The sequence below is a fragment of the Dunckerocampus dactyliophorus genome, chromosome 7 (genome assembly GCF_027744805.1).
Source record: "Dunckerocampus dactyliophorus isolate RoL2022-P2 chromosome 7, RoL_Ddac_1.1, whole genome shotgun sequence".
NCBI lineage: Eukaryota > Metazoa > Chordata > Actinopteri > Syngnathiformes > Syngnathidae > Dunckerocampus > Dunckerocampus dactyliophorus.
Genome location: NC_072825.1, coordinates 11057123 through 11070706, shown reverse-complemented (window position 1 = coordinate 11070706; position 13584 = coordinate 11057123). Strand labels below are relative to the sequence as shown.

Below are 13584 nucleotides of genomic sequence, written 5' to 3'. Positions count from 1 at the left end.
TAACACACGTACCTACATGTAATGCGATTTGTGCCAAATTTGCATTTCAGCCTTCTACAGATATGCACGAGAATCAGCAATGCAAAACACTATTTTTAACAATATTCACATTTATTTTCCGATTAGCATAATATGGTGTTATTTTAAAGAAACAAATGTAATGGTTAGAACATCAAACTCTCCATAAAATCTCTTCTTCGTGCAGGTTTGGTAACTATTAGGCGAGCAACATCTTGTTTAAATTGGCTCTTTCTCAACATGCTCTTTTGAGAATATGCATCTGTTTAAAAAGCAGTTTAGTGAGATACTGTCATACTGACGAAATGTATTAGATTGAATTAAAGTAAAGGAAACACAAATGCGTGCAACCGAGTGTAAATTTAATTTCCTTGAATGGGTTATAATTAGTAAAACAACAACAACAGCAAATTATATATATTCGGAAAAAAATATGTAACGTGGTTAATAAAATAGTAGAGACCAGACTATAGTCACTCCACGTGTTTTAATAAGTCTATATTTAGACGTCCTGTCATGTGCCTCTGTCACCTTATTTATTTTTTTGCAACGAAAGTAAAATAAATATGGTATTGAAATGCGGTACAATTGTATATAAAGATATAAAATAAATACCAGCAGAAAGATGTGTATGTTCATTACATGTCGTCGCCTTTAGCAGAAATATGCTTTCATGGCCAGGTTTGAAAAACATTTTTTTATCATTATGCCTCCTAGAAATTCTTTTTAATTCATAAAATTAGAAATTCCCACAATCATGCCGACAGAATCATTTTCTTAAAATAGCTGGATAAATGGATTATTTGATAATTATCCTGGCATGTTTCAAGCGATCTGGCTGTAGATGATTGTCAGACATGTTTCATGACTTGAGTCAGTCCAATCCAACACCTGCCGCTCTATCATAACGTCAGTAAGCAATGTAGCTGTGCAGCGCTCTCATTTACCAGTGAACTTGAACGCCCCACCAGACATGCGGAAGTGGTGTTTACTGATGACGTTTGAGCTCCAGCCGACGCAAACTGTAGCTAGCGACAGATAACGGAGCGAATTAGTTACCTTAAATACAAATGAAATTCTCATGGCAAACAAGCTAGAGTTGCGCGAGAGCATGTTGTTGTTGTATGCTTTTGTGTCTGACCATATGTCTTTGAGGAAACAAAGTTAGGGTGACTTCTTTTGAGGAGTTAGCTTAGCTTCTCTGCCTTGCAGCTGCGGTGCTGGTCGCTATTGAGGATGACAGCTCAGTCAAAGCTAGGCTAACTATACTGAAGTAAGTTTGGTGTTTTACTTTAACACATTTTATTTACTACATTGGTGTGCACAGGTAAATGCCTTGCTTTATAGGTAGCGTAACTATAATAGCTCATTCGCTACCTGTCGTATTCACAAAAAGTGAATGCTGGTAGCAGGCAGGCTAACTGGTATTTTTATTCAAAGACTACATAAACATGGTCAAAGAGTGACTCCACCTTCGGCAAGTTGACTACACATTCTTCCTCTGCTATGGCTAAATGTCATCCTGCTCTCCTACAGTTCACGCACTATTGGTGTAACTTGGAACTTCGATAATACTGAATGCTCTATACAGTATTTGTTTGCAAGCTTTCCTTCAAAGTATTGTTGATTATATAGCATTGCAGCGTTTTGTTAATACGTAGTACTCTGCCCTTGAATTGTAGCATCATGTTTACTACCTGACGTGTTTAAAAGCAGACATATTTTCAATAAGAACATTTAGGTAATAAGCTCTGCTTTCTTCTTCAGCTGGCTTACAGAAGAGGGACAAGATGTTGGAGTCCTATGTCACACCACTCCTGATGAGCTATGTGAACAAATACATCAAAAATTTGAAGCCATCCGATTTGCAGCTGTCTCTTTGGGGAGGGGATGTAGTGCTCAGCAAACTGGACCTGAAGCTGGATGTGCTAGAACAGGTACTTTATGCAGTACATTTACTGTGGCCAATAGGGGCAAACCGACAGCAACGTTCAAACAATGCAGACAGAAATGGTCCAAAACCAAAACACACCAACACCATAAAACAAATGCAAAGGGCCAGACCTGAAGGAAGTCTCTTTAAAGACATGAGCGGGATAACATTAGCTACGTAAATCCTTAGCTCTAAAATATAGTTAAATATTACGGCCAAGTGTTTAACAAAGCCTTAAAGAATAATGCACCTTTTCATTCCGTGTGTTCAATAGTTAGCCAACTTTCTTCTGGGCATCCCGCATCTCTCTTTACATACGGACATACCTCAGGTCTGGCTCCCCGTGTAGCCTGCATTTGTTTTTGATCATGCAGTGTTTATGTGTTTGCAGCGTTTTCCCTTTGCATTTGTTTTATGGTGTTTTTGGGTCCATGTTTTGGATTTCTGTGTTTGGAGCGTTTGGACATTGCTGCGTGTTTGCACCTATCGGCCACTGTAGACATCTGCTTTAGAAAGCCTTTTACAATTCTTAAGGCGAGCTCTGTTGGACTGCTTAAAAATGTTAGTAATTGTCTCATCAATTTGTTGCAAAGGCATGATCGTAATCTATTGTTTTAATACTATAATTTAACATAGGCTCCAAATAATGTAGAAAGTGTCCGTCTTAACTATTAATATACAGTTGGAGTCAAAATTATTCAACTCTTACTGTAAATTACTTAACTATTTTCAAAATGCACAAGCTTTCAATAGATGGCCACTAAAAAAATAGACAAATGTAATAATTTTGAGTGAAACTGTATGTTTAATGTCTCATTATTTGTTGATTCTTTGTAATGTTTTTAAAGTAGATGTGCATTTCCAGTCAGAAGTTGACATGCACTCATTTTGTGGGCAAATCTGAATTTATTTACAATTGTGTCTCGTTTACACAGGGTCCAAATTGTACGTACATTCAAATATTTACATATATCCCCACTATTACTTGGTTAAATTTCTCTTAGCAAATTTCACCTTAACCAGATGCTTTTTGTAGTCATCAACAAGCTTCCGGCATAATTCAAGCTAGATATTTGACCACTCTGCTTGGGAGAATTGGTGGAGTTTATTTAATTTGGCTGATTTTCTGGCACAGACTCAGCTTTTAGCTGTAGTCCACTAGTGTTTTGTAGGTTTGAGTTTGGGACATTGGAAGGTCATTCTAGAAGCTTAATTTTAACCTGCTTTATCCATTCTAAAGTTAGCTTTGATATGTGTTTGGGATCATTGTGCCGTTGGAACACTCGGGGTCTATGCACACGGAAACGTTTTCAGGTCAAAACGACTTAATATGTGATTTTTTTCAGCCTTTCAACCATACTGAAACAGTATTTTTTAAAAACGTCTTCCATAGTGGGAAAATCTGAAAATGCCAGCTTGTCGTTTCCATGTAGACAAGTGAACCGCTGCTTTACGAAAATGACGTCATCCGTCACGTGTCCATATGTGAGCTTTGACGACAAGCCGACATAATATCTGAATATTTCGAATGGCATGGCTCAACCCAGTCGACATTCTCCTGATATTTTGTTGTCTTATACTCCAAAATGACTCGCAGAAGTAATTCCACTTTGTCGTAAATCTAGACGAGCCTTCGAAAAGCGGAAAACGACGGACTTATTAGCATGTCTTCTTCAATTGTATTCAACTTTCAGTAATCTGGCTGTTGATTTGAAGTGAAGTTGAAGAATTTGGAAGTTGTCGTCGTTCTTCATAATTTTATTCGCATTGTGAAGTTGACCGGAACCACTGGCAGCAAAGCAGCCCCAGCAAATGATGATTTGAAAGCATCACATTGACTCCTCCATTCATTCTTCTTGTCATTACAGCCAAATAGCAGACAGAGCCTGTGTCGTTGTCAAACTTTTGTTCTGAAGGCATTTGGCTTCTCTATTTGAGAAGATGCAAATTTCAGTCAAGCTTGACTGTGAATTTCAGAGCATGTGCTTATTTCTTGGTCGCCACCCTCGCAAGGGTTCCTGAGCATCCTAACCATTTTCCTTTCATCTAAGGGTAACTTAATGGATCTTCTTCCAGACAATAACTTGACCTTTCGTAAAATTGTTGGAACAGCTAATATTGAAATCTGCAGTTGTTTAGTACTGGCTCCAAAATACTTTCACAATTTAGTGTAAATCTCCCAGCTGTCCTTCCTGAGTATTGGTGGAGCCATTGAGTGCTGTCAAAAAAATCCTTTGATGTTGTCATCAAGGCATTATCAGCTGCTACCAACAGTCGATCATGATCACTAATGAGAAGCTAACAGGGCTTGAGCGTGTCAATTTAGAAGACATTCTGGAACCTTCCGCTCTACTTTAAAGTAGGATGTAAATCTCATTGCGGTAGACGATGCGATACGCATCTAGCTACACGGGTTACGATATGATTAAAAAAAGATATATTTTAAAAGACAGAACGATTCGATACGATTCAATACAGTGTACAAACGATTCGTTTTGATACGATTTAATGGTTACATTTGTTGATGTAATAAATACGATACATTAGATCGCGAAATCTTTCGCCTTTGACTAGCCAGTGCACTGCTAATGGTAGAGCTGATAATGCTATTTAGAGCCATTCTCGTCTTCAGTCAGGCTAAGCTATGGAGCATGCCCGACAATCATTTGGCCAGAAGCCCAGGCTTTTGCGTTGTTTAGGAGACGAACTGTCAACTGGTTGCTAGTCTTGCGATGCCTGGTGCATGTCTCTACAATCGATTCATCTAAGGATTTATGGCTGATTCTTATCGATCCAGGGGGCTGCTACCGATGCGACCGGATATCCGGTTTGACAAGCGAGAGATGCGGTTGCATCGGTAGCAGCCAGGTTTATCTTTCACAACCCTACTTTAAAGATTTTGTTCACTTCATGTGTATGTTTTAGCCCGTATGTATATTTGAAAAATCTGAAAACTCAAAATATTCCAAATTGTGCACTCAATTGTTTTTAAAAAATATTGAAAATGTTCATTGTATTGTCATTCCATCCTGGAAAATAAAATGTTGAAGTAAATCATAAAGGTCTCAAAATTAATTCAAGCCCATGATGAGTTTCTGACTGGAACAGCATGTGCATTTTATTTGTCTAGTATTTTTTTGTTTTTTATTTGTCTTTACATTTTTATAGGAATTGAAACTTCCGTTTACATTCATGAGTGGTCATATCCATGAGCTGCGTATTCATGTACCCTGGACAAAGCTGGGGTCAGAGCCTGTTGTCATCACTATCAACACCATGGAGTGCATCCTAAAGCTGAGGGACGGAGACCAGGTTAGTGTGTGAAGTGGCAGTTTCTTGACATAATTATCAGTATATCTATATTTTTTATTTTTGTATTTTTATAATTTTATGTCTATTATTGTTATTTTACAAAATATCAAGAAACAAAGTTGTCATCTTTGTCTTTCCAGAATTTGAATTCTGCATTTGCAAATGGTCTCAGTCATACAGATTAGTAACCTATTAATAACTAATGCTGAGTCAAGTCTCACAGTAACATTCAGTAGGTTTACATGGATTAAAAAAAACAATTATTGGATGAACTTTGTTGAAACCACCGTTTTAAAATGCACATAAACACATTAATGTGTTTATGTGCGTGTTAATGTGTACATCATGTTTGACACTTTAAGGATTAGACTACGCACACGCCATTCTCTATGTACTGTAGGATCAATGGTGCAGCCCTTATATTAGATTCACAAGAGAAGACAAAGCTGGAGGCAGGGCATCTGAGAAAACCTTTTTCAACAAGGCTTTTTGTTTGTATAGTTATACGTGGTTATAATGGTCAGGCCTCTAAATGACAAAATAGATTAATAATCTAAAAGTCATGTTTATGCCGTACGAAATTTCCCACAGGACTGCAGACTATTTGTGTTGGTGGGTTACAGGAGGAGAGTAGGTTTAGATGAGGGCTACCCGTTCCGTTGATCGCGATCGAAGGTAGTGTGGGTCGATCGCTTGTGTTACCCCATCATAAACAACACTTTATAGATGATATATAGATGTATGACATTAGTCAGCTAACATTAAGATACCTTCCTGTTTCGCTGTTGCTCCTTTGTGATTAAGTGGTGAACGGATGACTCAATAAGCGGCACACAGAAATGTAAGTTTTCATCATTATTATTCAGATTACAGATTAACTCGGCGGTAAGATGCCTATATCTATTACAAAAGTTAGCAGTTCACTTGTAGCGGCTAGTTATGTAGAAAAATAAAAGTGAATTGTTTAATGGCGCTGCTCTGCGTCCTTTACTCCAGTATAGAAATGTGTCTTCTACACTTTTGTTTGTGAAACTGTTATTTCATGGTTAATGGGAATCACCAATGACGCATGTGCATGTAATTTAAGAGGTTAAAAATAACATGATACATATTTAAAGACAATCTTTGTGATATTACTAGTTATTATTATCAACATTTCAGCTTTTTTTGATTACAGTGTTCCTTCGCTTATCATTGGGGATAGGTTCCCAAAATAACCCGCAATAAGTGAAATCCGCGAAGTAGCCAGCTAAATTGTTTCTACAATTATATACTGTATGTTTTAAGGCTGTAAACCCCCCGCCATGCACTTTATACACTTTACTCAACAAGCATTTTCTCTAATTTTTCTCATGTTTAAACACTCAAAAAGTTCAAACCTTCATTAGAATTTTTATGCTCAACCTACAAGTCGGACACAAATTATTAAGTCACTCATGCATATTTCACTCCTGTGACCGTGCCTTTTCGTCCTGGCGCCGTTCCGCTGCACTGTAGCGTTTTTGTATGCGTGTTAAAACATACTGCCGCAGTAATCCTCCTTTTGAAGTCTTCCTCCTTCGAACCGAAGATTCATTTACAAGCTAGCAAGGACACATGCAGGAGACACGGCAGGGCAGCATGAAGGAGATTGATTGATTGACCATGGTCTACAGCCAATCAGGACGCAGAAAACAATGGACGGTGCAGACAGACGAGAGAGGGAAGAGAGAGACCCTCAGCTTTACACAATACAATTCTTCTTAAAGGGCCAGGCTCATTCTGTAATGGCGTTCGTATGCTATAATAAAAAACCAAAAAAAAGCAATACAATTTTTTTTCCCAAAACAGCAACTCTGCAAAAGGTGAACCACGAAAGAGCAAGGGAACACTGTACATTGTGCCTTTTTGCTGTATTTTTACATTTTTTATTTTTATATTTTATTTATACAAGTCGCCATGGGCCCATTTTAACTGAGCCACAAGCCGTGATCTGCAAATAGCCCCTGGTCCGCACTTCGTACACCCCTGGTTTACGTATTTCACCGACAAGTGGGCGTGTCACCAAATGATGGGCTGCGGCTGCTTGTGGGGATGTTCTGCACGCTTTTAAGGCTTGCCTTTCACGGTGGTGGTAATACACACTCCCCAGGCTTGGCGACCCTGCAATGTCTGGAGCTTGGCTCCTGCGGTAAATACTTTGCCTTTCCTGACCGGTTGTATTTGATTACTGAGTAAATGCATGATGCAAGAAACACTTCATGTTTTTCACTTTTAATGTGTACTGCGTGGGAATTTACAGCGGAACTACAATGTATACTGCCACCTACCAGGTAACGCCAAAACTATTTGTTGTGGTCCAGGTTTATTTGTGGAGGGCCACCACCAATAAATGAATGTATGGGAAGCACTGTCCTATTGTATCATGTGTCATCACTATAGACATTTATCAGACTTTTGTTCGAATAAAGAAACTCATATTGTTTTATTTAGTGATAAGCACTTTCGTTTTTGAAGGATTAATGTGGATTATATTTTTCTTTAATTAATTTTTGCCTGAAAGCTTACTTGCTATCCATGCAAGTTAGAAAAATACAACTCTTGCCCGGTACTATGATTTTATGGGGAAGTTGCAATTTCAAGGCCAGATGTCCCAGAAGAAACACATTTTAAGGGAAGTCAATTACAGCTAATTATATAGGCTGTGGCAAAAAGATTTGTAACACATGAACGTGGGCTACCCAGAAGTACTGGTAAATATCATACACTGCCGATGACTACTGCTTGAAGGATCAGGTTTCTAAAGTGAATGAAATTGAAACTTTTGAAGTTTTTTTTTTTTTGCCTATACCAAGTTTAAGGTCATACACCAACACCAGCATTGATGTTTCAAAACAACTTTAGTTGCAGATGCTTTTAAAAAGGCTACCACTTGAAAGCCGATTTTGGAGGAAATTGCAATTGACATTTGGACAAATTAGTCACTTGTATGTACACCCATGAGACCTACTGTAATATGGAGTATAGCCAGACTTACAGCAGAAGTTCTTCCGGGACACGGAGAGTCAAAGACCAATGTGTAGAAATAGCCAATTCTATAATTGAGGGTTTGCAGTTAAAATCCGAGCACGGGGTTGTAAAAACGTGCATCCATCTTTGAAAATGTGCTTAAAAAGTGTGTAATATGAGCAAAACGTTAACCTTTTCTCCCCCTTGAGAGGAACTGCCGAGTTTTAGGGATGGTCCGGTTGCTGTGGAGGGCCTAGCCTCAAAGCACCAAGATCAGCTCACAACCTGCTTGCTGATAAGTGGCGCTTACTCTCGATCCTGTTCAGATAGCGGATTTAAAGAGCACATTGTCGGAGAGTAGCACAAACTTGATTTCACATTATGAGTGTATTCCAATAAATATAGTAGTTTCTTTGGGTCAGCGTGGGCCAGACACATTGACCTTATGAGCTGGATTTGTCCTGCAAGCTGTCTATAGGGGGAGAGCTGATGTAGATTTTTAAGCCTGTTTCATCAAGTGCATCACAAGTTATGCCATTGTGGAGATTTGCTTGGGTGTAAGTTTAAAATGAGGTCATATTGTTGTTTAAGATGCAAATTATTTGAAAAGGAATTGACAGTGCCACTGCTGGTTTGAGCAGAACAGGAGGCTCCAGTTTCATGCACAATACACAACCAATGAACACAATTGGTTTCAGACGACGTTCGCAAGTCGATGTGTTTGTAAGTTGAAAAAAATTTAATATTACCAATTATACAGGTACTACATGTACGTGTATACAGTACATATATACATATATGCGTATGTATGTAAGTATGAGTTTGGATGCAGTAGTAATATTAAAACAAGGATAATTAATGAAAAAAACAATAATAAAAATGATATAATAATACGTAATGATAAATATAATTTACCTTTGAAGAGTAGTGGTCGATCATATGTCGTTGGGAGTGGAGGAGGAGGAGGAGATATTAAGAAAAGGACAAATCGTCGTCGTCGTTAGTGAGGTAGTGTTCTGTGGGTGGTGTAGAATTAAGCAGGCCTATTAACTCTTCATAAAATGTAATCACACGCTCTGTCCGGGTTGTATCATACAACTACAACTTAGCCTTCCTCTCTCCTCTTCCTCTTCTCCCGCTACCGGTTGGTCCAATTAGCAGTGTCACCGTGCCCTCTACTGGTCAAGTATGTAGCAGTATAAATATGTAGTTCCAAAAGGCAAAATACATGAAAATATAGACCAGTCAGCTTGCGTTCGTAGTTGTTCGCTAGTTCGGATGTACGTTGGGGACTTTGTGTATATAAACCATCTATTCCACGTAATCAACATAATTCTCAACAATCATTTGATTGATTTTTCTGATTCTTCAGATTCCTGTTCATCATACAAGGAGATGGGTCTCTTCGCAGAAAAACTAAATACAAACACAGATTATCTTCTTTTGGCGACTTGTAGAAAGCTAGCTGTGCTTTGTTGTTTACACAGGCAGTTTTTAAAAAAAACGCTTTCCTGCTGTCGACATTCACTAAGTTTCCTCTTGAAAAACTCTGGTGGCTTACTGAAGTGCCAGTAATAAATGGTCTCCAAGTGTCTGTTCAATTTATCAGGTTTCATACCGTCTGCTGCCAATGTTTTGAGACACAACACACAGAGAGGTCTTTCTTCAACTTCTACCACATCCACTGTGATTCCAAGACTGAGATATGCGTTGTCATATTTTCTTGTCTTGGATTTTGGAAGTGAATCATTGTTCATTTCGGCTGATGTTGGCTTGTTAGCTTTCAGAACGTTGCAGTTTTCTTTTTGCCCCTGTCAAAAATGTCTTATTCTTCAACCTAATACTTGTCACCATGGCAGTATGGATTTTGTTGTTTGGATGAGTTTGGGTTACTGCGACACCAAAATTTAAGTTCCGCCTGCTCAACTTGAGTTCCGACCTGAAGAGAAAAAAATCAGGAAATCCCCACAGTTTGAGAAATGCTGCTTTATAGCCTGTCCACTACTGCTGAAAATCCAGCATAATATCTGAATATTTTGACTGGCATGACGCTCAGTTGATATTGTCCCGTTTTTTTGTTGTTGCCTTATACTACATAGTGACTCACAGATTTAATTCCACATCGTCATAAGTGTAGACAGGCCAGACAAGCAGAAGAAGACAGACCTTGTGTGCATACAAATCCAACATGTACCGGATGTATTTATAATTTATTTATAAAAAAAAAGTTTTCTTTTTAGGAAACCACTTCAGATGAGGTGTTATCATCAGAGTTACTGACTTGACAGCTGTTACAGTGGTTGATGACACTCCGCAGCAATCTATATTGTTTACAAGATGAAGATAAGGTTTGCTGACTAAAGTTTTCTTTCTGGCTTTGACTCAGTTTTTATCATCAGGGAGTTTTAGCACTGTTGAGTGCATTTGCCACTGATGTAGAAATTCTGATTGATATCATCTAAAATGCTAGGAATCATCATCAGATGATTACCCTAGAGTGGTATTTTGGGACTGATGGGTAAGGCTTAAAAAAAAAAAAAAAAAAAGTAACTCTTTGCCCCATTACTCTGACATCTTTCCTTGCCTGCACACTTTTGGCAGGCTGTTTGGTGTAATGCATGCAACACAGTATATACAGTACAGTGAAATTGTCTTTGCATTCAGGGCTGAGAATGAGTATAATACATTTAAAGTAAACAAAAAAAATATTCTTGTACATCTGTTTATGCAGGGCAGAAAACACTAAGGGAAAACGTGAAACAAGTAAAGCAAAACAGCCCGTAGGAGTTTGTAATCAGACAGCAATAACTGGGTAATCTCTGCCCTGATGCCATCCGGAAATCTAGTCTTTGATTCCCCTGCAAATGGCTTACAGAGATTGCTCAATAAATCCATCTGACCATCAGTTAAACTGGGCTTTGTCATCAGGGAAGAAGAGTCAGAGGATGAGCACATGTAGTTTCTTTTTAATTCATTCTCATGTGAATAGGTAGATCTTTTTACGAATATATCTTGAATTGAAGCTTCATGTCAGTACATAAATCAAATTATACAAATTGTCAAGGCAATGACTCTGTGTGAATAATATAACCTAATTTGAAGAATCACTGCCTGCAACACATTCTTCACAGTCTGTTGGTGGCCTCAAATCCCTGCATTTGGCGACAGACTTGTTTAGTCATTGTGAGGCTTTTAAGTTCCAATGACGCTCATGGTTCAGTAAGTCAGTGTTTCATATGGAAAAGTGTATAAGCCACACAAATGTTTCTGGCATGGATGTGCTAGCTTTTTACTGTGCTTTATGGGTTTCTCCCTGATTTAAGTTCAAACCTCTCCAAAGTGACCCATTGCTCTGGGCTGGTTGGCATTCCAGACTGATTTAAAGCATATGCAGAGTTCAATGCATGTCATTCCACCAGAAAACCTTGTGCTCAACCGGCATTGCATTTGAGTCAGCTAATTCTAGTGTAACACTGCTTTGTCTTTGAGGTTTGATGAAGTTTTGGATCCCTAGTGGGATGATGTTACTGTTGCTCCTCAGACACAGGAAAGCAGCCAGGGGAAAAATTAAGCCCAGCGGCTTCCTGTATCCATTGAGTCAAGTGGTGATCAATACACTCTGGGCAGGATGCTGCCACCCCTCAGCTTAATCCTTGCTTTCAGGCCTTCCGGACTGCAACAGTTCCTCGATACAGCCTATTACTTGCTTTCCAGGCGTTGCATTAATACTTTTCTCTGAAGAGAATGAGGGTCTTTGACGTTATTGTCACATACGTGCATTTGCACATTTCTTTAAAATCTAAAAGTATGAAACCTCAAATAGCCATTGGTATTTATCTACATTGATGAAAAGTCCCATTTCTCCCTTTCTTCCCTTGAAGGGAAATTCAGTTTATACTCTCCTTCTGTCCTTTTACCTGTTACGTAATTTCCAATCTATACACTGTATAGATTTGTGTTGCGCACCACACAGAGCACAATCTCCTCCCCTATTAATTAATTATTTTGAAGTGTCAAGTGTTTTTATGAGGTGAAGTGTTCAAAACTAGGTGCTTCGCACCTTGACTAGCTGAGGAGATCTGCCGAGTCTGAGTCGCTCCTGCGCATCGTCGATACAGATGGGCGAGACCGTGCGGCTGTTGTCGTCTATACGCTCCGATATACTGTATACTCTGTTGCCAAATGCCTCGCCTTTTCATCCACTTTTAGGCAGACTGTCATTCACTTGAATTATGTACAGTGACGCACACACACACAGTGCAAAATGTATTGAAAAACTGCTGCCCTATAAGGGTGCCAGACAGACGAAAGGGCAGGCAGTCAACCAGTGTACCATTCGGTACCATCCCTAGTATTGACAGAATATTGTTTCAGAACTCATACATAAATGTCATCATACATTTTGATTGATATAACTCCCACTGAACATTTTGTTGTTAAAGCTTTTTAGACTTCTAAAGTTCTCCTCCTTCGTTGCTCTCAACACTTGTTTTGATTGTGCGAACAGGAATATTTCCTGAGATGAACCCTTATGAACGGATAACGAAATACGGTAAATGGGAAAAAACTCAAATTGGTTTGGTTTGTCTCCGTGTGGGCAGGTTACTCATAAAACTTCTTCAAAGTTGGCAGGTATGCATAAGGGTCACCGGTAAGCTGAAGCCTATCCCAGCTGAGTATGGGCAAGAGGTGGGGTATATACATATATACTGTAGACAATTAATCCAGAATTTATTTGTGGCATGTGGGAGGAAAACCGTATGCAAAACTGTTTTTCGTTACATATGGCAAATAGCTTGTATGATAAATTTCCGGACTTTGAAATTTCTCATCATCTGTTGTGGCTGATTTGAAAAATGTGTATGTACACACTGGTCTGTTTTTAATGGCTGTGTCTATGTCGGGGGTTTTGTATAGAGTGTTTTACTGTGTATAACACATTGCAGTAATTAGCATTAGAGGTTAGCAATGCCAGTGGAAGCAGCATGCCTCTCATGTTTGGCCTGGGTTTGTGGTTAGTTGATGAAGACATCTGAAGGACCAGAGCCTCTTAGATCTGAAAACGCAACAATGTCTCCTGTTTATTCTTTGTCTATGCTTTGTCTATGCGTCGTCTTCTCTTTCTCCCCTTCACTTTCTTGTCTGATATTTCTTGTCTTTTGACTTGTTGGCTTCTTCACTCTTACATCTCTCATTTTCCTGTGTATGATACAGCTAGGTGTGTGAGATTCAGACGCCACGAGGCTGAGATTTGAATGGGTTTATCATCAGGACTAATCACTTGTCTGCTGTCCTTGATGAGCAAAGTCATTTATTTGAGTCAATTGAATTGT

At 38.8% G+C, this 13584-nt stretch overlaps 1 protein-coding gene across 9 annotated transcripts in view; it reads left to right on the top strand.

Moving 5' to 3' along the window:
• Window positions 1-1017: 1017 nt before the first annotated feature.
• Window positions 1018-13584, top strand: part of LOC129185227 (intermembrane lipid transfer protein VPS13B-like) — a 319375-nt gene continuing 306808 nt past the window's right edge. For all 9 annotated transcript variants that reach the window (XR_008572043.1, XR_008572044.1, XR_008572045.1 and 6 more), the window contains exons 1-3: window positions 1018-1291; window positions 1786-1955; window positions 5120-5263. Coding sequence is in view for 5 of the 9 variants with exons in the window: in XM_054782025.1 (XP_054638000.1) it covers window positions 1809-1955; window positions 5120-5263 (291 nt within the window). In the remaining 4 variants the exon portion in view is untranslated. The remainder of the gene's footprint in view (window positions 1292-1785; window positions 1956-5119; window positions 5264-13584) is intronic.